This window comes from Mustela putorius, unplaced genomic scaffold (genome assembly GCF_011764305.1).
Source record: "Mustela putorius furo isolate JIRA1106 unplaced genomic scaffold, ASM1176430v1.1 tig00000551_pilon_pilon_pilon, whole genome shotgun sequence".
Taxonomy (NCBI): domain Eukaryota; kingdom Metazoa; phylum Chordata; class Mammalia; order Carnivora; family Mustelidae; genus Mustela; species Mustela putorius.
Window position 1 is genome coordinate 3,002,364 of NW_025421412.1, and position 25,867 is coordinate 3,028,230.

Consider the following 25,867-nt stretch of genomic DNA (forward strand, 5'->3'; position numbering starts at 1 on the left):
GCCTTTTGGGGAAGGAGGCAGCAAAAACCTGGACTGGACCGCGCGAGGCCCCGGGAGCAGGCTCTGGCAGCCGCAGGAGGAGTGAGCTGGGGTTTACGTGGCCAAGCCTGCAAGGATTCTAGGCCTTTCTGATAAAGGAGATACATTCGGGAGCGTGATTCGTGTACGATAGAATGACCTTTGCAGACGAGAGAAGATTCTCAACCTCAGGGAGGAGTTTAGTTGGAGACCTGATTTCGCTTTGTTCTGTTGGTTTTCCCACCAGTATAAAATTCCTTTCAACCTATAGGATTCAGGACTCTGAAACCGAAACAGCCGTTCACACGCTGCACGCTGGCTGAACAGGGGTGAGGCCGGATTTGCTTGCTGTTTTTCCGGTCTCTGGGGGAATTATGGACGCCCCCTGGTAAGAAGGAGCGCTGGACTCTTTTGGAGCAAATAGAGAGCTGTGATCCGCTGCGGTGCCCAGACCAGTTTTTTAAAAGGACTGCATGCTCAGGAGATCCAGTAAAGGATGCGACAGGGACCAGAAAACAGGAAGGACAGGGATGTCGTGTTTATGGACGTGAACCCGAGCTGTGGTCTGCGGAGAAAGGAACTCAGAGGGAACGTCCACTTTTCTGTAACTCACGTGCGCGTGTAGAAATTGGTTTGTGGTGCTCGTAAATAAAAAGTTCACAGGAGATAAGCGTCCTTTGAGAGAATGATTTATAGGGAGGAAGACTTGGAAAGCGATTCTTTGAAGATGAAATAGGAGAAGAACTTCCTGGGTCATCGCGTGCGCGGGCCTGGTGCTCAGAGGAGGCTTCTGTGTGCACACTGAGCTCCTCGGGCGCCCCTGCGGAGACGTCATTAATTATGCTGAAGCAGAATAATTTGGGGTTGTTTGGGTAGGGTTTGGCATTTGCATAAGTGGTAACAAAGATACTGGTTTCCTGCAAGACTGGATGGTTGTTTACAATAGAATTGGGGATGGTGGGATTTCTGTGCCTTAGCGAAGGAAACAAGTTAGTACACTTTGGGGTGTGTGTGTGTGTGTGTGTGTGTGCGCGCACGCGCACGCGCTCTGGGTTAATATATAATAATATATGTGATACAGTAGTTATATATATTAACCCAGAACAAATAATAATTAAACTCTCAGTTACACACCTTACTTGGGAGCAAGGGAAGGGTCTTACTGCGTGTTCTGCGTGCGTGTGTGTGTGTGTAGAAAAATCCAACCCATCTGTCCGAGCATTGTTGTTTCAGAACTGGAACTAGAGTATGGATCTATTCTGTTTTAAAGCAGCATTTGAAAACTAACTGTGTACATTTTGTCCTATGATTGGAGGTTGCTGTATGTTGTAAAAAGTGCTATCTCAGTGTTCTGTTCCTCTGTCGTGGGATTTTATTCTAAAATTGGTTTTCGTGTATGTATAAGGCAGGTTAGATAAGAGTTACCATTGAAAGCGTGTGTATTTAAATTCTGTTTGCTAAAAGGACTATTCATCCATGCCCTATGGCCAGAGAGTCTGGGGATGAGAGGAATGTCTCCAAAGGAACAATATAATCACGATTTACGTTTGAAAGGATTGCCTATTGGAAATCTGAAAGCAAAGACCATGAACATTTTTAGAACTCCTATGAGGTCCCTTGACAAACCACATGCCCTTTGTTTTTCTGTTGTGTGTGGTCTCCTGCTTTGGTTGGCCAGCTCCTGTGGTAATAAGATAATAATGTACGGCGTCCTGCCCTGTTCCCAGGAACAGAGGACTCAGGTGCTAATGAAAACACACAGGCTTTCGTGAATGAAAGTCACGTGACTTGGTCTACTTCCTTTATTGGAAGAGAAACCTTTATAAAAATAGTACTTCATAGAAGGAAGCATAGTATTGTGGAACATTAAACCAGGAATCAGGAAGCCAGGTTTCTGGTTGCTGATCTTAATGAGTCATTGTGGGACAGAGGAAAACCATTCAACCCCACTTTCTCATTTTCTCTGTCTGTAAAATGGGGTAATTATAACCCTCTCCCTTCCGTGTCCTTGGCTGCTGGGCAGTCCGGCAGAGCATAAAAATGAAGAACAGTTAAAGTGCCCTTCTAAAGGGCCCTGCTCATAAACCCACGGATACCCTTGATACTTACTGCCTTGAAACCATGAGTATTTACAGGAAAGTCACTTTTGCCCATGAGTGTTCTTAAAAAAAAAAAGCCAAAAACCTCAATCTGAAAATGGAGCTAATACCCTTTTAAGAAACATGTGTCTTTTTTGCTTCCTTGCTAGTTCCGCTCCAGTCTAGAAGAACCGTGTTTCCCCCCCTTTACTTAACTTGAGATGCTGTGCATAGATAATCATCCATTGCAGAGAAGCAGTGGTTAAATTACATAGGAAAATAACAGTTGAGGAAAACAGCGTCCTAATGCTGAAACTGCATTAAGACTGCCCTTTTGATTACCTTTTATGATTTGTTTATATGTAAAAGATACTGTCAAGATGAAAATTTGCAATTAGAATATACATCTTTTTTTGTTGTTGTTGTTAACGGGTAGTGTTGGCTCTCAGCATGGGGTGTATTGAAAGGAAACCAGAACCCTTCAACTTTGAGCTGCTGAATCCAGTGTTGGGCCTGGGTTGGTTCAGTTAGGGTCGCCCCTCCTGCAGTTTGGGGTTGTATAGTTGTCAGACACCATAGGGAACCTCCGAAGTTTGCTGAAGGCATTTGCTCTTCCGCAGTCCCCTCCCCCACAAAAGGAATTCTCATAGATAATTAATGTTTTATTTTCTCTGGAGCTCTGTGGATTAAATGAATCTCTCTTTTTTCTGGAGAGGAGAACTTGCAGCAGTTTAACAAACAGCATGAGTATAATGGGTTTTCTGTTAAAATTCCCACTAAGGCATTTTCTGTAGAAGCATAGTTCCAGGAGCTGGTTAACTTTTGGTATCAGATTTGGCACGTGGAGAGGGTTCTTTTTGTTTTTTTTTTTTTTTTTTTTTGGGTAGCGCAGAATCAAGTGTTCCCGTTTCACCTTAGAAACTTAAGGGAAAATGTAACTTTACTCTTATCTGCGTTGCCAAGTAGAGTGGGGAAAAACTCAGAGGGCAGTAGAGCCCCGCCCAAAGCCGGTTCTTCACAGGAGTCCACTAATAATAGGGGAATTCGCTGTCGATTTTGTTTAGTACAGACGGGGGTAGGATGTGTCTTTCTGTACGAGACGGGGACCGCATCTTAACATTGGCTCTTTAGTAAACAAATAAAAACAGAATGTTCTGATCTTCCGCATGATCCGTAATAAGCATGTTATTGATCAGACCGTGGGTTTTCTGAAAACATACTCTCTGAATTTCAGTGGGGGAAGCTCTGTGTGTGTTTTACCTGCAGACTGAGTTCAGCGGGGAGCTGGGGGAGTCCTCGTCAGGACGGGGGAAATGTCGAGGCTGGACATTGCTGGCGATGATCAGATTGTTTCTCGATAGCCGCAGAAACTTGCTTGAACTGGGCGCAAACAGGAAAGGCACAGCAGGTTTGAGGAGAGGGAGCCGGAGCACACTTTGTAGGCTACTGTCTTGCTCAGTGGAAGCAAGCGATACGGGGTCCTTCTGGGCGTGGTGGTCTTGCTGCTTCGTCGAATTCCTTGCATGGGAACACTGAGATAGATACTGGGTCACCGTGTAAAGGCTGTGTGTTTACAAGTGATAAAATCGGCAAGTTAGTGGTTCTGATTTCTTGGCGATTGGACTGGAATAATACTAAGTTTGCCTAAAGTTGCTTTTACATGTCCAGAGATGTGGTAAAACTCCTGTCAGGTGAACGCGTCTTCCAAATTGCCCTCTTCGCTTACGTCACACATGATGTAGATGCCCACAGAAGAGACTTACAAAATAGTCTTTGCCTGCTGTGCTTTTACTGAAATTTGGAATATTTGGTCAAACTTTGTGGTAGATCAACTTTAAAGGTTCATAGCACCTTGTAAATACTGGGTTTTATTTTAGTGTTGATTTTATTGATTTATTTATTTTTAAGGTTTTACTTACGTATTTTAGAGATGTGGGGAGGAGCAGAGACAGAGGGACAAGCTGACTCTGTGCTGAGCACAGAGCCCCACTTGGGGCCCGATCGCACGACCCCGAGATGGGGACCGAGTCCAAATCGAGAGTCTGATGCTCAAATGACTGAAGCCAGGGACCCCTTTAGTATTGATTTTTGAGTATCAAATTTTCCAGAAAGAAATATTTTGTGTGTGTGTGTGTAATGGGGTAAGGGTCGCCATGCCTCCTCTGGTCATACGCCAAGAGGCTTGATGTGAATTTCTTTGTAAATTGAAACTCGAATATTGAATAATGACATATTCTCTAATCATGTTAAAACTTTAAAACCGCAAGTACAATTAAAGTCTTACTGGTGCTTTAATCTAGCCCCACTATTGGTATTGGTATAAATCATTGTGTGAATTATTATAGTCTAGTATTAAATTTCAGTTTTTTAATGTGTAAGAAGGGGGATTGTGAAAGATTTCATTATATTATGTGATTTTCCTAATTACCTTAAAATCCATATGTTTCTCCGAAGGATTTATGCTTTTCCGTAGTCCTAATGCGTAGCCTGTCGTGTTTATGAGTGTGAGATAGTGCTCTCTCCCCGCAAATTTATCAGTAGGTGTTTTCAGTCCATCTTTTGCCTCCAGTGGTGGGTAACTGACCGTCCCAGAGCTTGATGGGCAGCTGCAGCTGGAGGTGGTGACAGCGTAACCATTATCCTGATCAATATTGAAGGATTATTGTGCGTCCCTATCCCCTTTAGGTCAGAGGAATTGTTTAAGATCCAGAAAGTGTTTTCCCACTTCATGGTGGAGAGACATTTTCCTACCTGTAGTATCACGTAATGCCCCAAAACCCAGTGCCGCGGGAATCTGCTGCTGAGGGAGGCCCCGGGACTCGCCAGGGTCCCCGAGCCGAAAGGACTGTTGGGAGGCCCGGCGAGCGGCCCGGCGAGCGGCCCGGCGGCGACCTGAGCTCGCGTCCTCCTGCGCTTTTCCTCCTGTCCCGCCGTCTCCCGGTCTGTGCTTCCGAAGCTCCCGGCCAGTAGTTACGTGCGGACCTGACCGTGGACCTGCCCCGGCAACTCTCCCGGGGACTGTGTGGTGTTTTGTCTCACTTGGGGATAGTTACTTCATTTTCTCTCTTTTTTTCTTCCGGGTATTGATTCATTCCCAAGGAAATGTGGGCAGGTGAGCAGGAGGTAGCCCGCAGGGGGACGGCACCCTAACTTTTTTACACCAGTGACACGCCCGCATTGTGAAGACCTTGGAATCCGACGGGTCTTTGACGGCTGTCTGTCGTGGTGTGGCTGGCGTCATTCATTGTGTTGGGTTGTTGGTTGGTGACGGGTTCTGGGGGTTTCCAGGCTGGCTTCCCGGCGCTCTGGGGGTCTGCGGTAAGGGGAGCTGCTGTTCCCCCAGCTGTTTTTACTTCAGCAAAGCTGGCTGTGCCTTCCCCTCGAGAAGACCCCTCCCCGCCCTCCCAGCGCCACGCGCACTCAGACTCCTTCCCCGAAGCACGGGGAGAACCCGAAGGGATGGAGTTCAGTGCGTTTGAAGGGAGAAGGGCTGGGAAGTGTTGGTATAATGTAACTCATCTAAGGTTGTGAACAGGGATCCTGAGGGAGGTCAGACGTCTTCTCCAAGGTCACCATTTAATTGGTTGGTAGAAATGTTTGTAAATAGTATCAAGAAAGAATCGAGTGTGCGCTGTCTCTGTGGGTCCTTTGTGTACTGATGAGTAACTTTGTTCCGGGGCTGTCATTCGCTGCAGAACAGCTCAGTGCTTGTAGAAGTGCTATCTGCCTGTCTTACTTGGGGACACTGTGTTCCACGCATGGACTAAAAGGTCTGGTCACCAGAAGTAGGGGACACACCGAAGCGAGGCTGTGAGCTGTCAGTCCGGGAACGAGCCTGCTCACGGCCATGTGGGCAGTGTTTACTGTGAGGCAGAAGAGCGAAGGTTTGGCCGATATTCAAGATCATGTACTCACTTGTTAAAAAAAAAAAAAGAAAGAAAGAAAGAAAGAAGAAAATTCCTGGCATAATTCAACTGGAAAATCCTCTTTCATCTGGGGAGACGGACGTCCTTGATCTCCGTGATGGGTTCAACCTGCACAGTGGTCCTGGTCATGGCTTGAGGTGTCTTTATGATGTATTCATTCTATAAGTGAAATATCATAATCTCCTCATTATGCATAAGTCCATTAACAGTTTCCTAAGAAATGAGTCATTAACCTCTTTAATGATGAGTGTATTTGAAAACTAACCAATTTAGAATTTGCCTAAGGACCGATAAGTGAACTCATCAGTTTTTGCTAGGTGGTGATCTTCTGGACACTGGGTTCTTTCACGAGTGCCTGTCTTGTTTTCAAGACTTTTTTTTTTTTTTTTTTTTTATCATGTAACTGAAGTTTTACACCAAGAAAAGTGGTTTTTCTACCTTCCTAAGGATGTAACTGCAACCCCACTTTCCGAGGCATTAAGGGAAGACGTCCGCCAACGTGAGTTCAGAAGCTGTCCGTAGTTTTAAGAATCGTAGTGGGGATCCGCGGGCTTGTGCGGCTGTGGGTGACTCGGTTTTGTTTGCATGAGCTGCTGGTCCCTCGCGTCCTCAGAGAGCCGACTTCCATCCGAGCAGATGGCAGCCTTGGGCCCACGCGCCTGCCTGGTAGACAGGGAGACCCGGTAATCTACCCAGCTGCGCGGGACCCGGGCCGCCTGCCGCGGCGGGGGGGGGGGGGGAACTCAGCAAAACAGGGGCCACTGCTCTGCCCTCCCCATCAGTGCAGCTTTTTGGGGAGCAGGGAAAGCAGTGTTCAGAGTGCCCTGTCTCTTTGCTTCTGGGTCTGGGGAGTACTTATCAGGATAAATAGAAAAGCTGACCCATAAAGATCGTGGTGTGCCCCTCTGTAGGGAGTCTTCGGAGATAAGCTCAGCAGTCTTTCCCTGGGCAAGGTTTGGATCCCTTCCATAGAGCACCCCTGGAACAGGCACAGCTGCCCTGCCAAGTGTGCGGGATGGGGGCACGGGGGATGCCAGCCAAAGTAGGGACCGCAGTGTCTCCCCCCCACCCCCTGAAGGCCGGGGATTCCCAGGCCTGTTGGAGAAGCCACGCCCACACCCCCTGGGGCTGGGGGGGGGGCGGAGGGGGGGAGTTGTCTGCACTGAGGGGTCTGACCAGTACCTCCTCTCCTGTCCCCAAGCTGGGTGTCGGGCACCTGGTGGGTGGATGAGTTGGGGGAATTGTGAGGTGGGGAAGTAGTTTTGGAAATAGGCCAGGATGTTCTTACTAAGTTTGAAAACTAAGCAAATCATGCTTTAGAAACTCTGAGCAACAAGCAGGGTTAAACCAGGCAGGGATTAGTGTGTGGAGGGTGCAGCTTGATTTGGTCGGAAGGTGAGAAGCGGAGGCACGAGGACATCGGGACACTGTGGAGCTCCTGGACCCCTCGGGCGGGCGAGGTTGCTAGAAAGCGGTCAGTCTTACGCAGCAGCCTGGATGCATGTTTCAGAAGATACATCACTCAGGAGACCAGCAGTGGGTGCTTCTGTTTTATTCTAACATGAGGGTAGCGTTTTCAGAAATTGTTTTCTGGCATAAATGTGACCAAAAATAGCGCTTTGTGTACACAGATGAAATGGATTAGCTACTCCTCCCCTCTTCCGGTTGTATATATCAAATAAGTTCGAAGACATGTCTTCAAAGAGTTTCATTTGTTTGCTGAGTAGACTTCTAAATGTACAGTCAACTGAAAATGTTTAGGTAGGATTTAGCAAAATATATTAGTTGCAACACTGCTGCATTTCTTCCTTTTTAGGATATTGTAAACCCGGAGGGTACAGTTGTATTATAGTTGGCATCAGAAAACTAACTACAGCTAGTTCAGTTAAAAAAAAGAAAAAAGAAAACTTAAATGATGCATGGTGTGGAAATATTAGATATGAAAGCCTGACAAACTTCTAAACATTAATGAATTTAAAAACATTCTTTAGCTTTTCCTTACTTTGACAGTTTTTCAAATGAGCGCTTTCTTTTCAAGTTTGAAGTTTGTGTGGCTTCCAAATATAATGCCAATTTGGTATTTGGGGTCTTATCAGAATTTTAAAGAGGCAGAAGAACTGACTCACCTTAATTCCATTCTACTTCTTATCATTATTTGCAGTTTAGCTTATCAGTAGGGCTGGTTTATTAGTAGCCTCCGTTCCAAATGAAATAACCCCAGCAGTAAAATACCCCAAGTTTCTCTGGCATGGAGCATTTAATTAAGTTCCTAGAATAACTCAGGGTGATAAGCATTCATCTCCACACTCTGGAGTCTGTCCTGTTCCGCTGGAATGTTCAGAATTCTTCGGATCTTAAGCCATTTCCTAGAGTCAAAGACGGTTCAGCCGTCACTCGGTTGAGGTTCAGTGCATCCCAATGTCCAAGTCCTCGCAGGGGCGATGTGACTTCAGCCTCTGTTCTCGGAGCTCCCCACGCCTGCTGTTCCAGGGGCACTGCCCACAGCACTCCGAGAGGTGGGTGTCCACCCTTCACGGGGGCTGGCCTCTCGCCGAAGGTTCTGATGGGGGAGCATCTCCAGCGCGGGCCCCCTCCCCCCACACCCTGGGGTGACCTCTCAGGATTCTGGATCGGTTTTTGGCTGGGGTCTGAGCTGCTCGGTGTAGCTCACTCCAGCCCGTGCCCTGGAACTGTCCCGGGATCTTTGTGCCCAGTCTTCGCTGTCAATGGGAGTTTTCCAGAAACCTCCCGCACTAGGTTAATGGCTTCCCTTTCCTGTATCTTCTGCTTCTGCTCGGCCCACCACCCGCTCCTGTTTCACAGAGCGCGCTCTCTTCAGTGGGGCTGGTGGGAGTTCTTTCTGTGAGCTCATCCTTGACTCTGCAACCCCCAGGTGGAAAGCCCACGTTTGAAATGTTTGCGGCGGCTGCTTGCACGCCGGGTGCCCTTCCGTGAAAAGTGAACCTGGAGATTTTTAGCCACTGTCCTAATAATTTCCAAATAGGACTGTGTTTGCTTAAGACCCAGCTATAACACAACTTTGATGGAGTGCAGGTGGATCTGAAGCCCTTTATGAATGCCTAGATCCTGTCCTTTTATAGACCTCGTGACCTAGCTGGGAAGGCCCCTCTCTCTCCTGTGCAGAGGAGGGTCCCGATGGCCACCAGCATCCCTCTCTGCTCATGGAGCCTCTGGGACCTGCCGCTGCTGGAGCCCCATCCTCTGCTACGGTGGCCACTCTGGCTGGAGGCGGGCAGTCCATCGGCTTGGCCGCTCTGTGTTACCAGCCCATCAGGCTGATGTGGGAGGTGGTTCCAGGCAACTTTCCTGTGCTTTTACCTTTTAGTTGCTCATTGGGAGGTTGGGGACTTCACCTAGGGGCTGCTTGAGAGAAGGAAGGGCAGTGGGTATCCCTGTGCCCAGGGACAGTGGCAGAAAGGTCAGGTCAGATCTGCCTTCAACTTGCAGATTCAATCCAATTGTTGAATACTTTTTCATTACAAAGATGCCAGTTGTTACTTGTTAAACACTTAAAATGTTTCAGGTGCTCGAAAAATATTAAAGTGTGGGTTAAAAAGAAACTGGTTTGGTTTCCATGCTAAAAAGAAAACTGAAAGGTATTCAGTCTTCAGGTCTATATTTGAGAACTAGAAGTAAATGTAATTTTGAAATGGGTTCAGACGGTGAAGCATTGCAGGTAGTAACAGATGCTCCAGAAAATAAAGTGGGGAGGAGAGGGGAAAGGGGACGACTTGAAGGTGATGAGGAAGCAGGTCTTGTAGCGGTTTGGGGGGAGAATCCACATATGCAGAGGGAACAAATAGCCATGCAAAGGCCCTGGGGCAGAAGATGCTGCCATATTCCCTAGTGAGAAACAGAAGTGGATCTGTGTGACTGAGGAGGGAGAAAGAAAGGCAGAGCTTATCAGGCGATGAAAGAGGTGACAAGTGACAGTGACCTGTAGGGCCTGGTCAGCCGTCGTAAAGCTGTCAGCTCGTATTTAACAGTATAAAAGCAGAGTAGAATCTTCGGAATAACACAGCATTTAAAAACCTTCCTACCGGAGTCATCTGATCCGTTCATCTTGTGGTTTTTGCCTGGTGAGGGAGATGGCTTTGCTTCTCCAAACTTCTCCAAACTAGCAGAGAAGACGGCAGAAGCCCTTCAAGTGGGCTGAGGCCCTGCGATGCCACGGGGTGCGGGTAACCGAGATAAGCAGCCAAGCCCTCCGTGAGGAGTCACATACTTGGTTACACAAACGTCTGCAAAGCACCTTAGAACTTATAAAACATTTCTGAACGAGGTCGAGTGCTCAGGACCTCCTTGGAGGGAGGTTCTTGTTGTTCTTCGTTTTAGAGGAAAAACCTGAGGACTGGAGAGACCCCCTGGGCCTGGAAGGTGGCGTGGCCCTGGTTGGTTTGCTGCTGCCTCGTGCTGAGTCTTCCATCCGACGCAGTGGCTTCTCTGGGGTGGGGGGAGAGGCCGTCACCCTGACAAGACAGACCGTGGCTGAGTCGGGAGCTGGGTCAGGGCCTCGTGGGGTCGCTTACGATGGACCCCGAGCTGTGGGCCCAGCAGGCTCTGCTTGCCCCAGGGAGTGCCCGGCTCTGGCTGTGCAGCGGACTGGCTCCGTCCTCCAGCCAATGGGAACCGAGTCTTCCCTGTATTCCTTGGCCAGAACCCCGACAGGACAGTGCTGGTGCTGAGTGGGCTGGGAGCTACGGCCCCGGGGCGGGGGGTGGGGGGGAACCCGCGGCCACGGGGAGGACCCGCCTGCCTCAGCCTGTGTGGGAGGCAAATGCACATTTTGCACATGGATTTGTGTGCAGGTACTTGTAGCTTCTGTGGTTCTCAGACTTGACGTAGCATGGAGGTCCGTCTTCAGGATTTAGGTTTGTTTCACTTAATTTTGGTGAACTGTGTACAGAGTACGGTAGCAGACACAGACCGTGTTCGGCTCCTCCGTCGGCCTTCTCCCGATGGCTTGCGTCCCTGGGCGCAGGTCCTCCGCTTGGGGATGCTCTTGCCTCGTCCGGGCCAGAAATGGGAAATTTCAGTTTTCGTGCTCAAGTGTGCGTGCTAGAAAGTGCGTCTGTGCTCATGGGTCTCCTTGATTTCTCTGGGGCCTAAACTCCAAAGAACTTACTGTGGAAGGCCCCATGGCGGTGAGTCGCGGGAGGGGGAGGCGTCGTGTCCCTGAGTGGCCGTCCAGGCCGTGTCCAGGGCCTTCGCAGAGATGCGTGGCTGAGGCGCCGTGGACTCCACAGCAGATGGCCGGCAGAATCCCACACCCCAGCCCCTGGGGGTCTCGCTGTCACAGGCAGTGTTCAGAGTGAAGCCGTTTTTTTCCCACTCCTCTTGGGCCGGGCTACTTCGAAGCCCGATTGTGGTCAGTTCAGTGCGACAGGTAGAAATTGCAGAATGGCTTGTTGCTCTCTAAGGAAAATCGTGAAAATAACTGTTGCTTTTCTCTTAATTCCTGTGGACTGTGTGTCACTGAATCCTTGCGCTGGTACCTGTGAGTTGGAGGAAATGATTTGCGTGGGTGGCTCGTCGCGGCAGGTGGGCCGCGCTCCGGCGTGTGATGGAACCGCGGTGAGAGGCTCTGTCCGCTCTGTCACAGTTTTGTCATTTTGGTCCCTAAACAGGTGGCTAGGAAGGTGTGTGTCTTTTAAATCCATTCTAAAAGTCCTAGAGAATTCTGTCCCGCTTGGAGGGACTGGGGATGTGACCAGGCCGGTCCGCGAGCCATCCAGCCTTCTCGCAGTGGAAGGAGAGATGTCTTCATACCCAGTGTCCTATGTCCCCCTCCCCAAGCTTTGAACTGTTGGGGAAGCTGTGTCTTGCTCTGGTCAGCCGTTTTGCTTCTTCACTGGGCTTTCTTCTCGCCAGAGGAGAGGGGAGGGTGAGAGCCTGTGGGCTCCTGGCCCCAGTGTGCCGCGTGTGGGCGGAGCTGGGGCCCTCCATCCCTGCGGGAATCTCTCCCTTGCCAGAGCACAGCAGCGGCAGCTCTCCTGGCTCTGGGCATGTCAGCCGCGGCCTTGGCCTCCAGCAGGCACCCGGGGCCAAGGTGTTCAACTTGCTCGTCCTCTTGAATCTCCCAAAAGGCCGTGAGAAATTCCAGGCTGGGCCCCTGACCAGAGCCCGTCCTGTGGGAAGTCCTTCCCAGCAAGCCAGCATGGAAGATGCCCACCGGGTCGGGCCACTGAGTTCTGCGCCGGTGGAGAGCCCTTCTTCTGTGCAGACACCTGCCGTGAGCGGGTCCGGCTCTGGCACTCTGGCACTCTGGTGGAGAGCACACGCGGCACCCCACCCTGCCCTAGGTGCTGTATGGCTGGGAAGGGGGGTTGTGGAGGTGGACCCCCCGCGGGCTGGGGTGGGGCCGGGGCTGGGGGCAGGAGCCACCATTATCCTGTCCCCTTTGCCCTGGAGGGCCTGGCCGTGGGCAGCTGTTGTCTCACGTGATGTTACTTTTCAGTAAATGAACTTGACAAAGATGGTTTGCAGCTTAGCCTTGGCGTTTATCGTTCCTGGAGCTTGAATAAATGGTGCTTCCTCTGGGTGTGGGTCTCTCTCGCGTGCCGTGGAGCCTCAGTGCTCATCTGCGGTTTGCTGTGCTTTTGTGCGTAAACCGGAGACACAGAGGCCCATGCGGGTGGCCCCGCCGGCCGGAGCCCAGCTAGCTGTGCGCTTCGGGGTTCGCTGTGTACCTGGAGAGGCGTGGGTGCCTGCCCTGCCTCATGCGCCTGCAGGGGACCTGCCCGCGGGGGGACGCCCGCGACCCCGGCCCCATCCGTGCGCTGGGTCCCGCAGCGAGCCGCCGGCGTCCGTGCTGCGCTAGGAGCGGGCAGCTGTGACCAGCCCGGAGCCACCCCGAGAAGCAGTTCGGCTTCTGTCTGCTTCTGTGCAGCTACCCTGAGGCTTACTCACGTGGCTCCGGGAGCCCCTTGCCCTTGTTTCTACGCGCTCATCGGTTTGTTTGCTGCCTTCACGTCCAGTCCATGCTGTTGTCCGCGGGCGGGGCTTTGAATGCGGAGAAGTGCCCGGACGGCCAAGAGGTCGTGGTGGGGCGCCGAGCCCCGGGAGCGCCGTGGGGGGACTCGGGCTGCTGGCCCAGGGCTGCGGGTCTTGCTAAGAAGTCTTTGTAGTTCGCAGGGACAGGTGGTGACAAGCAGGTGTCGTTTACAGGAGCTTGGAAGAAAGCTAAGGGACCCAGCCGCAGGGCGCAAGTCAGGCCAGTGGCATGGGGTCCTCTGCTGCAGAAACTCAGGTGTGTTCTGGACTGTGCTGACTGCTTTCTGTGTAACCGGCCCATGTAAAGTCTCCTTTGGTAGCTTCTCTGTGGCCCAGGGAGGAACTCTGCGCAGGACCATAAGGTCCCCGTTTTTAGAAGAAGGAACAGATTGGTCAGTGCTGGATCCTGGGCCCCAGAGACCCTGACTCCGGTGGGACCCGTGGCCATCCACCCCCACGGCGTACTGAGCCACTGGAATGGCATTCGCTTCCAGGGGCTGGGGATGGCTTGACCCGAGTCACTCCTAAGCTCCCAAGATGCTCTGGAGATGAGCGGTGGTGGGAGTGGGCCTGGGCGCAGCAGGGCGGGGCCGTCAGCCTTGACTTTGCTGGGGGGTCCTGCCCCTGAGGGCTGGCTGCCCATTCCCACCAGAGCCTTTAAATGAGCTCAGTTCTGAGCCCCCGAGAGACAGCAAGGACACCCCGTGTTATGAGCGTGTTAGGGACAGGGAGGGCGTCTGCGGGGCAGCCGGGGCCGCTCAGGCCGTCAGGCACGGTTGTGCACGTCGGTGCACGTGGTGCCCGTGGAAGCTCCTGGCTAGAAGGGAGATGGCTGGGCAGGGGTGAGGCGGGCCGGGGGTGGGGGCAGTGGATTCCAGAATCTTCCTGTTGCCATTAAATGTGTCTTTCTTTTTTCCTGCAATGAAAGACGAGTGTTTTACTGCTTATTCTCTATTTTTAATACATTTCCAAATTACAGTATTATTGTTAAATGTAAAAACCGAAGTCTATTTTAGAATCCTCAGGCCATCCCTTTTTAACTACTCTAAGTCTGTTTCCTATTCAGTGATATTATAGAGGGGATCTGAGTTGTATTTGGCGTAATTTCAGACTTGCAAAAAACGCTTATTTCGATTTCCATAATAAAAACAAAAAAGGGGTGAAATCATAAAGCTAAAACAACCCCCGTAGCAGTTCTTAAGTATTTAAGTATTTGAAGGAGAGAGACGTGCATTAGAAGTGAGATACGAAAACAGGATATTTGGGGTGAATATATTTTGAATAAATTGCTGTTGTACATGCCTTAATTTTGAACGAAACACATAATATTTAGGTTTGAGAAGTTCAGGTAACAACAATGTAACCAACACTTTTGTAGTCTACATAAAATACACGTTCTTTATATCAGTGTCAACGCGTAAGCATAATAACGTGTTAAATCCGAGGAGAGGATGACACCGTTCACTGGACACGCGCACTTTTAATGCACGTGGTGTCACTGGGCCCAGTGTTCTTGCTGTTCCATAGGGCAGAAGCGTCGTGCTTCTGTTCCTGTTCTTAGATGGCCCCGGAAAGAGAAGAGACCTGCGCGAACATATTGTGAGCTCAGCTCTGTTGAAGGTGGGTTGTGTTTTGTGATAATCATACGCACGCAGGGCCGACGTGTGTGTGTGGAGAACCGAGCAAGAGGAGCCACGGGTAAGGGAAGTTAATCCCCAAAGCGTGCGGGCTTCATAAATGAGTGCGTGACTTGCTTCGTCCTTTTCAGCAGGGCCTGTAACAAGATAGCGTGGTTTTCCGTCCATGGTGTTGCGTTTCTGAAGGACGGAAGCTTGCAGAGAGTCTCCAGAGGGAGAATCCCGTTAGTCTCCAGGTGTAACGCACAGATGGAAATATATGGTGTTATTTTGACTGCTTCAGCCTCCTTTGTCCTCAAAGTTTTCCTCCTGTCCAGGGGCAGGCAGTGCTCTAGGACCACTCCCGTCTGCTGTTGAGTGCAGAAGCAGCCCTCTGCTAATGGATGAGCCTTTGCTCTGTTCCAATAAAACTTTATTTACAGAAACAGGCAACAGGTCAGATTTGGCATACTTGTGGACCTCTGCCTTAGAATGCCTGTGTCTCTCTTGCTCTCTCGCTCTCTGTCTTGTGAACTGAAGAGGTTTTTCTTTTCTGTTGGGCCTCAGACAGTCCTAAATATTCGTTCTCCTTTAGAAGAATTTTTTTCCCCTTTTTTTAGCTTTCTGCCTGTGAGAGATGGCGTAAACCACATGGGTCTTTATTTCAAGGTAATCCACTAAAGCTTTAGGAAGGGCCACCAAGCATTATACGGGATGCTGGGGACAGGTGGGGTTTGAGGGCTCCACTCCCCTCCTCAGAGGGGAGGAAGGTGTGTGTGGCCGCAGCCCATGGCCCGGGCAGGGTTTCATGTCACTGGGGAGAGTTCTGGAACGAGCCCTTGGGGCTGTGTAAAGAGTGTAAACTCCAGGGATGCTGTCACAGTCACAGACCCTCTCTCCCCCTCCCCAGCCCCACTCCTCTGTCCTTATTTATAACAGTGGACAGTGATGGCCCCAGCGGAGCAGGGAGGGGCCCCAGGGGACAGCTACAGTCCATCCTTCACTGCTGACCAGTCTCTGACGCTCCGCCATCTGGTTGGTACCTAGGAAGGTCTGACATTTCATGGTTGAAGAGCAGGGTCCCCCAGGACTTCAGGGGGACCTGCCCCCCGGGCAAGCGTCCTGTTTCTCCTGCACTGTTGGACGCCACTGCCTCGCGTGCAGAGGGTGCTCGCGCGGTGGCACAGCTTGGAGGAGGTGTGCGTCGGACTTCTTACTGACCAGCACGGGAAGGAAACACACACGTGCGGTGGGAGTCTGCTGGGACCCCCAGCCCGGGACCCCTGGGGGCTCTGGTGTGCGGTGATGAACACCAGGTCTCACCTGAAGGTTTAAACGGGAGCGAAAGGAGGAGAAGCCCCCTTTTCTGACCTTCCAGGGCTCGAGCGTCTCATCCCGTCTGTGCTGTGTCATTTCCATCGGGTGTCAACTTGGGGCTGGGACATTTCTTCAGCAGCAGCCGTCAGGACGCAGTGATCTTGCTTGTCGGTGGAAACGGTGATCTCATAGGACAGACGGTTCGAAGTCTCTCACGAGTAGGGTTGGTGAAGAGACTCGCCGCCTCCGTTTGTCCTGGGGGAACGTCTTCCCTGGTTTCCTTTTAAATTGTGTGTCTTTCTTTTTTTCTCCCATTTAAATGAAAAGTTCAAGTAACCGTTTTTCTTAGAATCTCTGGCTTGTTTGTTATCACATTTCACCGTACTTTTTTTTTTTTCCTGCTGGTATAGTCAGGAGAGCCTTTGTCAAGTGCGGAGATACTGTGTTATCAGGGTAATTTTTCTAGGAATTTCTCATGTAGCTGAAAGGTTGATGTTCTCCTGTAAGTCTGTGTTTAACATCAAAGGTTTAAATGGGCCAAAGGGCATGTCTGGGCTCATTGCAGGTTTCTTTCCTCCTAATCATAGTTGCCGCTGAAAATAGAGGTTTTCATTTTGAGAATATGTTGTTTCTTTTCACGTAAGTCGTCCTCTGCGACTCTCCTAAGTGCCTGCAAGGGTTAAGTCCGGTCGGGTTGGGTCCAGGTCGGGTCCCTGCCGCTGCGCTGGGAGCTCCCTGCACCGTGGAGTCGGGTGTGGGGCTCTGTCTGCGTGGGGCCCCGGAGGGGGGCCAGCATGGGGCCCCGCGCGCACCCCCACCCAGCCTGCCCCGGGGCTCCGCGTGGGACGCGGGTGGGCACGAGGCTCTCTGCAGAGGGAACCGGGGCCTCCCTGGGCCGACTTGCCACCACTCAGGGCTGGGCGCTGAATTCTGGCTCTGCAACATGGACCGTGAAGCCACCCGAAACCCACAGACTTCTGAGAAATCAAAACGAAAACGTCTTGAGCCGGAATGTGTATCGGAAATGCTGCTTGAATTAATTTGCCAGTGCAGATTTCCCCGATTTATCTCTAGAACATTCTAGACCCGAAGCACACCATAGTGGGAATCCTGGAGCTCCGCGCACCACGGACAACACACGTGGCAAAGACCCTTCCCGCTTGTTTTTATGACAAGGTCTTCAGTGACTGTTTTCTGTTTCTGCCTCTTCTTTTTGTAGAGCAGAGCAGACTGAAGGCGGAGTCTTTAATGACACGCCCTTGCTCATTTGCCTTCTGATTGCTCTTTTAATTTAAGAAAAGTCCCGGGATTAACCCTCCTCCCAGGAATGAGGGTGCCAGGCGCGTGGAAGCTTGTCCTTCCTGCGGCCATCCTTTGTCACAAGACCGGGAGTAGCGGGCCAGGTGACGTGTCCAGCGGAACAACTTAGATCTTGTTAATGCAAGGTTTTTTTGTTTTTTTTTTTTTTCCTGAATCAGCTAATTTTAGGGCTGTGCTTCTGGGAATGGGTTTCTTTCCAAAGCAGTGTCTAAGCCGCAGACCAGCACTGTGTGTGATGATTTGACAAATTCAACGAATGCCAATAAGTCTAAATTCCCTGGAGACGCGTACCCCCAGGACCGCACCGGATACCCTGGCGATCACATTCACGGGCAACGTGTGGTTCTCCATGTTTCTTTCTTGTTTTGCTGCTACACCTAATGGGCTCAAGGGGTGTCTTCTGTCCTGGTGAATATTCTGTGTGGAGTGACCATAAAATTCATGATTTGTACTTTGCTCCTAGTAGAATTAACATAATAAAGCCCATGAAAGTTTGCTGTATCACTCTTAGAAAGCATACATACTTGCAGGCAAGGATGTCAGGTTGGTCGTGTTAGAAGACTTTTTTCCTAGTCTGGATGAAGCAGATTAATTTTCAGGAGAGATCATTTAACTTCCTCTGAAAGTTAGTAAACAAAGGAAGAGGCTAATGTGCTGGGTTCCCAGGCTCCAGGGAGGGGGGAGTGGAGCAGAGCAGGGTGCGGGGAGGAGGGCGAGGGGGCAGCCTGCCGATCTGCAGCTCCATGTCTGGGAGGCCGCTGCCTCTTGACCCTCAGAGCCCCGGCGCCTTTCCGCTTTCCGTTGGCCCCCGCGAGCGCGTGTGGGAGCCGAGCCGAGCTCCGGCTGCTTCCACTCCCTGCCCCGGGGGCTCCCCTCCCCCAGCAGCACCCGCAGCCTCAGGGAGGCCCTGGTCCTGCAGAGTCACCACCTGCACAAATGCAGGAATGAAAGCCCCCCCCTGCTGTCCTCCGTCACTCCTCACAGCTCACGACAAAGCACAGAAGGGAAGGTTTTGACAAAATTCGCCCAGGGATAAGGTCCGGTGTGCCCTGGAGGGGCGCTCCGGGAGGTCCGGTGCTGGGAGCTGGGTCTCGGGATGGAGCGCCCCCTCCGCCTGCGGTGTGCACGGCCACCAGGCCCCCGAGAGGCAGCTGCGTGAGCGGGGCATGTCCTGGGGGCGGCTGCTGCAGGTTTCTGGGACTGTCTTCCATGTGGGGAGGAGCGACGCACTTGCTTCGCGGTTCTCGAGGCGGTGGGTGTGCGGTTCGCAGGAGACCAGTCCACCACGCTTGGCTGATCCTTAACGGCAGCCGCGACCCCAGACCTTCGTGTTGGCGGATCCAGTGCCCCGAACACTCGCTCGGGCCCGCCGGGGACTCACCTCCCACTCAGAGCCTCAGGACAAAACGCGAGCTCGTGTCTGGGGAGAGTTGGGAGTCCGAGATGGAGTACGGCAGTGCCCGCGGTTGGAGGGGGGTCCCAGCGTTCAGGTCGGGCCATCACACGGGCTCTCGCGGGGACGACGAAGTAGCGAGGGGTGATGCAAACAGACCACTCGGCAATTTGATTAAAAAGCCAGGAAGCTTTGGGCACCTGGGTGGCTCAGTGGGTGAAGCGTCTGCCTTCGGCTCAGGGCATGATCTCCGGGTCCTGGGATCGAGTCCCGCGTCGGGCTCCTTGCTCAGTGAGGGGTCTGCTTCTCCCTCTGCCCCACCAACCCCTGCTCATTCTTGTTCTTGTGCCTTCTCTCTCTCCCAAAATGAATAAAATCTAAAAAAAAAAAAAAAGCCAAGAAGTTTAAAAAGAAAGACAGTTTGCTATCAAATGGCAAAGTCTCCAACTCAGTCTGTCCACTAAAGAGCACAGGAAGTTAAAAACATGCCGGAAACGATGAAAATTAGGAACAGGTTGAAGAAGTTTGATCCTTGGGCCTGAAGGCAGGAAGCTGTTAGGGCGGGTGGGGGTCCCACGGCTGCGTCATCAGTGGGCTTCTGCAGGTTCTGGGGGTCAGTGACCTAACCTGGCCCGGGGCAGCGAGGCCCATGGGGAGGGTGTGGGACGACAAGCGTGTCCCTGCAGTAACGTGTGTGGTCCCCGCCGTTTTCGGAATGGGATACATGACCCAGGCGGATGGTTTTCCGAGGCAGGTGTAGAATCACTGCCTGTCCCATGTGTCTGCCAACCCCCGATGGCATGATTTCCGGGACGTGCTCCTGGGTCCTGGTGTCCATCCTCTCGTGAGCTTTCCCCCGCAGCCCCTGCTGAGAGCCGGGCCAGCAGGCTGGCCACTGGCTCCATGGCTTCTGCCCCCGAGGGCAAGGGCAGCATCCTGTCTCTGTGTCCAGTCCAAGCCTGGCCTCACCAGAGAGCATGCATGGCCCTCACAAGTCACTAGCCCTGGGCTGTGCTTCCAGGGGCGTGGAGTGTGTTTGCGGGGGTGGGGGGGTCACCCACCCTAGAAAACACAGTGCGGAGATGGTTCTTCCCAGAGTGCATCATGCTTGCAAGTCCATCATGGTTGTGAGGGGACTTTTTCTCACTCAGGATGGCTCTGTTCTGTGACAGTCACCACTGACTTCTTTCCTTTCTCTTCCAGAGTGAGGATCTGTCTGGCTTGATCACTATGACGTCACACATCAGAGAATGACATCAAAGGAGGATGCTCAGCGTGGGGTTTTTTTGTTCTGTTTTTAAATCTGAAGCTGCTTACAATTTTCTTTTGGATCTGAGCAATGACTAGGTTTGGGAACATCTGCGACTCTATTAGACTCTGAACCCACAAGACGAGGACGCCTGCCCCTCTCCTGGCTCCCGCGGTGGGGGAGGGGGGCACCCATCACTCTGCTGTTCGTGCTGTGTTTTGTTTGTTTGTTGACAAAATTCACGGAAGAAGTTACTCTCAAGAAAATTGGATGTTCCCATTGGCCTTCTAAATCACGGCCAGTGTCTTAATTTCTTCTTACTTTCATTTTGGCAAAGCAAATCGCTCCCTCGGCATGCTGGGAGGTTCTACCGATGCCCACGGAGGTGGTGAGCTCTGGCACTTGCTGGCACGCACTCAGACCTACCACAGTCCTACCTCAGTTCCAGGTGAAGCCGGATTTGTGCGGCGGGGGGGCTGGCGGGACCTCTGCACGTCGCTGCTGAGCGCGGCTCGAAGACGGCCCATCAGCCTTATGAACTGGTCCCAGGACGCATCTGCTCCGTGGGCTCCAATCCAGGTCCCTGCGTGTTTACTCAGACAGAGCCCAGTGTGGGGCTGATGTTTCTCGACGGAAAGGCAGTTTGGGATTGGACTTCGAAGATGGATTGATAAATCACAATAATGATGTGTAACTGAAGCAACCTACTTTTGAAAAAATCATCAACTATATTAGGGAGTTGGGGGGGTTGGGGCAGGGGTAAATACCTGTTTTTCCCTTTAACAGACTTGTCGAATCTTCTCTCTGTAGATGTTTCTGTAGGTACTTCAGACTGCAAAAGCCTTTGGTCCTGTTCACAAGCTCAGATGTCTCTGCTGTCCTTAACCTTGAGCTTGCATTTCTTTAACCAAAAATTCACGCGGGCATGCTAGCGATCCCAGGGTGGTCACGGCTTTGGCAGATTTAAAAAAAAAAAAAAAAAAAAGTGTGTTATCTTTACTCGATGCTGTTGTGGCAGCCAATGAGGCTGTCCTGAGCAACAGTTAAAAAAAAAAAAAAAAAAAAACACACAAAAACTCAAAAAAAGACAAGGGAAGCAAAGAACTTGGTAGAAGAGCTGTTCTGGCCCCGGTGCTGTGAAGAGAAGAAGACAAAGGAGGAGACAAGAACCTCACGGTACATCTGACTTGTCGAGAAGCTCCCGACAAGACTACCCTCATTACGTGTTTCCAGTGTTCGGATTTCCGCAGGTGTCGCCCACAACTGCTGACCTTGACCAGCAGAATGTCCTGTCACCACGCTGCCCCCTTGACGCGTGGCGGAGGGCTGCCGAGCCCCCTCCCACTGGGCACGTCCGCAGTGCCTGTGTGCTGGGGATAGTCCTCATTCATTGGAGATGGGAGCTTTTTTTTTTTTTTTTTTTGGGAGAAAAAATATATATAAATATATAGATATATATCACTATAGAATAATGCATTAATAAAATGAGGCTTTTTAAGAGGAAGACCAAACAAATTCAATGTCTTAAAAAAATATTTAATGGCAATGCAAACGTCTTCCTGCTTCCATGCTGACTTCTAGAACAGAGGATTGTATTGCAAGACAAAGTTGAATGTAAAGTGATCCCCCAGAACATTTTTAAAGTTTTACTTTTCTAAAATTACACATCGCAACAGCGTATGGACCGTACGATGTTAGCTCGAAGGTCAGTTTCAGTGTATGATACAAATACTTTATGAAAATGTATAAAACATCCTGAAATTTGCATTCAGTTTTGGGGACTTGGGATCGGTGGGTGGTATTTGCTGTGTAGTCCCCCCCCCCCCCCCCCCGGTCCAGTAGGACTGAGTGCGGACCCTGTCGGATACAGCTTGCGCACGTCTGGTGTGGGCGCAGGCTCTACACTTACAGTAGGTCTCGGCACCTGCCCCATGGCTCCCGTTCATACCGCAGCTTACAACAAGCAGAATAAAAAGTTGATAATATACTAAATTTTCCTCTATCCTGTACATTTCAAAAAAAAAAAAAAAAGGCGTATGCAATATTTACATTTTTAATTTAGTTTACAGAATGGAACCAAAATGTATAAATGTTATGTTTGCTAAAACTTCACAATGTATATTGGGTCTTTGTACATTTTGCCTGACTTACCTTAAATTTAAAATATTTTTTGCTATATAAACTTTAACAGTTATTAAACAGTGTTTTCTTTTTGGCTACGTATTGTTTCTGGATATCAAGATGTTAAATATATTTCTTGCTATTGTGATATGACGAAAGACTTACTTGCTCTGTCTTCCACTGTCCACGCTGTACATAAAGCGTCGATGAGACACTGCTGGAGACGGCGAGAACGGGCCTAGAGTAGTGCATTGTACTTAGTCTGTATTGATCATGGATGCTCTCCTTAACAGCCGTATGCAATAAAATAAAATACATTATTTATGAGATGAGCGCCTGGAGGACGTCTTCTTCCGCGTGGATGTTGAGTTTCGCGTAAAGCCACTCCTGCTGTGTGAGAGTGAAAAAGTAAACACGAAGCTCTTCAAATACTTTGATGCCTCGTAATTTAAATGTTTTCATCCCGGGAGCCTGATAATGGTCCCCAAATGATAGAACTTATGAAAAGGAAGTGTATTAGGAAAACAAAGATGTTACTTACTTCGCAAAACACACAGACCGCTCCCGGCGTGCTGGCTGCCCGCTGTTCCGAGTTGGTCCCCACGCCAGGTCCTTTGTAGTCCCTCACCACCGCGGCGGTCGGAGCCCCAGACCATTTTACAGATGACGCGGTGGGAGGGCGGGGACACGGAGCCCTGAGCCCAGGAGCCGGGGTCCGGGCCGATGGGGATGCTCATGCTCCTGGCCCTGCCGCTTCCTGGGCATGCCCGCGTGAGAGGGGTGAACCGAAGCCGCCAGGCAGGGTCACCTCGGTGGCCGGCAAGTGCAATTTAGGAGGCAGAAAATATAAAAATGATGACTCTTGATTTTTATCGAGAACAACGTGACCTCCTTTTTGGAAATAATTTTTCTGTCTCTCCACGTTACCCTCAGGTCACAGGAATACCACACGTGGGTGTCCCCTCTTTTGAGCAAGTAGTGATATGTGCTGCCGAAGCGAGCACAGTAGAGCCGGAGCAGTTGGGAAGACGATTTTAAAATTTGGTTTTTAAGTCCTGAGACTGACGTCCTCCCTATAGGGGTGTCTGGGGACTTGGAGGTGGCAGGACAGCCGGTTGGAGGTGGGACAGAGGATGCCGGGGAGGGTCGGGGAGGGGGCTCCCGTTAGCAACAGGGGGAGGATGGCCTGCCAGGTCTGATGCCTCCGACATCTACTTTAATGAAAAGAGCAGGTCATGGTCACCATTCTGGGAGAGTCCTATGAAGCAGGAATCGGCGAATGGATTTACTCGAAAGATCTTATCACCAATGAAGTGGGGAGTCACGGCCAAAATCTGCAAATGCCAGGAGGGTTCGCTTGAAAGTGATCTAGAAACTCGGAGGAGAAGGCGAAGTGTCGTAGGACAAGCGCCGGGAAGGGTGGAGATCCCCCTCTTTGGATTTTGGGAAGAGCATGGCTCTGACCCATGGAGGGTCTCCGTAGTGATCTTGGGAGACACGTCTTGCTCCCTGTCTCCTGGCCTGGCGTCCTCCGCGGAGGTCCAGTATCTGAGCTGCCCTGTGGGACCTGGGGCCCCTGGTCAGACAGTACGGAGCAGGCTGTCCGTCTGCGGGTACAGGGAGGTCTGAGGAGACAAGTGTGTGAGCATTTGGGAGAAGCCAGCACGACAGACTCACCATAGCGGCGCTTTGACGCCCTGCTTGAAGGACAAGGGACGCTAATTGGTGCCTTGAAATGTGCCCTGTGTCTTCTCCATCACTGCTGTGCTGCACGGCCCAACCGCGCTTCTTCGATGGATACAACTCGGCGGGATGTGAAGTCTCCAATTCTTGCTTTGGCAGTGATCCGGGAGACAGGGCTGTGGCCTCGTGCCCTTGACAGCTGGCCAACGTGACCGTCCCTCTGGGATCTGGCCAGGGTTTCTCTCCTGCAGCCTGGCTCTGCCTTGCTCCACAGCGTGTTCCCGCCTCTCTGAAGGACGCCGTTGAGCTGCCGGGCAGATTCCTGCCTGCGTGTCCTTACTACCTCCTTGACTTCGTGCTAGAAATGCCGCGCTAGCATCCGCCCAGCCCTCCAGTGACTCATGGCCTTTGCCCTGACGTGTAGAGAGTTCTGGGCTCCTCTGACCCGAGCTGTGCCTCCTGGGTTGGTTGGTTGGTTGGTTGGTTGGTTTCCCGTCTTTTTCCGAGTGCACTCCTTTCACCGAGGGCGGGAACTCTACAAGCTCTAAATTTTCACAAAATTCCTTACACCTCAAGAACGCCGCCAGAGTGGCCCCAGCCCCTCTCTCCAGCCTGCCCATCTCAGACGTCACAGATTCCCGGGTGACCCCCACGTAGAACAAAAATGTTAAACTGATTGCATTTCCCAGGAAAGGGGGTGTGAAGTACCGTGCAGGTATTCACGAGGCAGAGTTTACTGCAGATGACAGAAAACTCAGGGCAGTGGCTGACGTCTGCTCTCCAGCACGCGGGCAGATCAGAATCACCCCGAGGGCTTGTTAGACCCGATTTCCGGATGGTGGGTCCCCAGACTTTGTTTTCGGTCATCTGGGGGCTGGGGCTCAAGGATTTGCCTTTCCAGCAACCGTCCCAGGGGCTGCTGGGGCTGCTGGTCTGGGACCGCACTTTGAGAACCACTGAACAGTAAAGGGATTTGTTTCCTCCGGTAACAAGGGTCCAAGGCTGGATTATTTAGGCAGCTACCTGGCCTCGTCAGGGGCCCAGGACCTTCTCACCTTCTACTCAGCCACTCTCAGCATCTGGGTTTTTCTTCCTCAGACCTGTCCCCTCATGCTTATACGATGGGTGTAGTGGCCCCATAGGGCGTATCCTCCCGTCAAAATGTCCAATAAAGACAGTTGCTTGTCCTTGTGTACTTTTGGAAGAGATGCAATGGTCCCAGAGCGGCCAGACCTCTCTCCCACGGACCAGAACCAGGTCCCTGACCATCGTGATGCTGTTCCCTGGGGAGGGAGAGCCCCACAGCTGGTTGGCACTGAACGCGGCTCACCCCCGAGCCTAGGAGCCGTCGGCATCCAGGGACACGCCAGGCACCAGGTAGTGTTGGCTGCTGGTGACAAGCTCAGAGAGGGTGTGGGGTCTCGCAGGGCGGGGCTGCCACGGCTACACGGGCAGCAGAAAGTGGACCCGTGATCAGAACTCTTTCCAATGCAAGTAGACCTCAAACAGGCCCTGTACGTTCAAGGTGCACGCACCCCCAATCTCCAGCTGGCTTCGGAACGGGGGCTCCTAGCAACGTACCCGTGGAATAAAGTGGTGAGTTTAGCTTGATCAAAGACATAGTAGTGATGCCAGCCTGTGTTTGCAGACTTGTTGTGTTCCAGACCCTGGACTCACTCCACCAGTCCTGTGCGGGCTTCTCTGTTGCTCCGTACCCCACTGGACGCTCTGCTGTGAACGCTCAGGATACAAAGACAGAAAGTTGGACCTTTGCGGCCACTCTAAAAGCAAGGACTGTTTGGGTTGGAAGAGAGAGAGCTGCTGTGATTTATCCCCATCAGTGCCGTTAGAGGCTATGATAAGAGATTCGTCACCGACCTCCTTGGAAGAAGATAGCACCAGAGAAAGGGCGAAAGGCTGTGGGGGAGACACGGTCGTTTTCCACAAGGAGTACCTGCATAATGACGGGACTGTTGAACGCCAGCACTGCCCTGAAAGGACTGTAGTCTCCATCTCGGAAGCCTGAAGACGGAGGACGTTTCTGAAGGGAACGGAGAGTGGCAGGCCGGTGGGCGAACTCCGGCCTTGCTCAGCTCCGGGAGCCGGCGGCGGCCGTCCCAGACGCCCCTGGA

At 51.5% G+C, this 25,867-nt stretch overlaps 1 protein-coding gene across 2 annotated transcripts in view; it reads left to right on the forward strand.

The window, feature by feature from the left end:
- Nucleotides 1-22,381, forward strand: part of IRS2 (insulin receptor substrate 2) — a 28,152-nt gene extending 5,771 nt beyond the window's left edge. The window contains exon 2 of one of the 2 annotated variants that reach the window (XM_045081324.1): nt 19,886-22,381. In XM_045081324.1, coding sequence (XP_044937259.1) covers nt 19,886-19,890 — 5 coding nt within the window. In that variant the 3' untranslated portion in view covers nt 19,891-22,381. Of the gene's footprint in view, nt 1-289; nt 19,082-19,885 lie in introns of those variants that run through there. The other variant, XM_045081323.1, reaches the window with a different exon arrangement.
- Nucleotides 22,382-25,867: the final 3,486 nt, after the last annotated feature.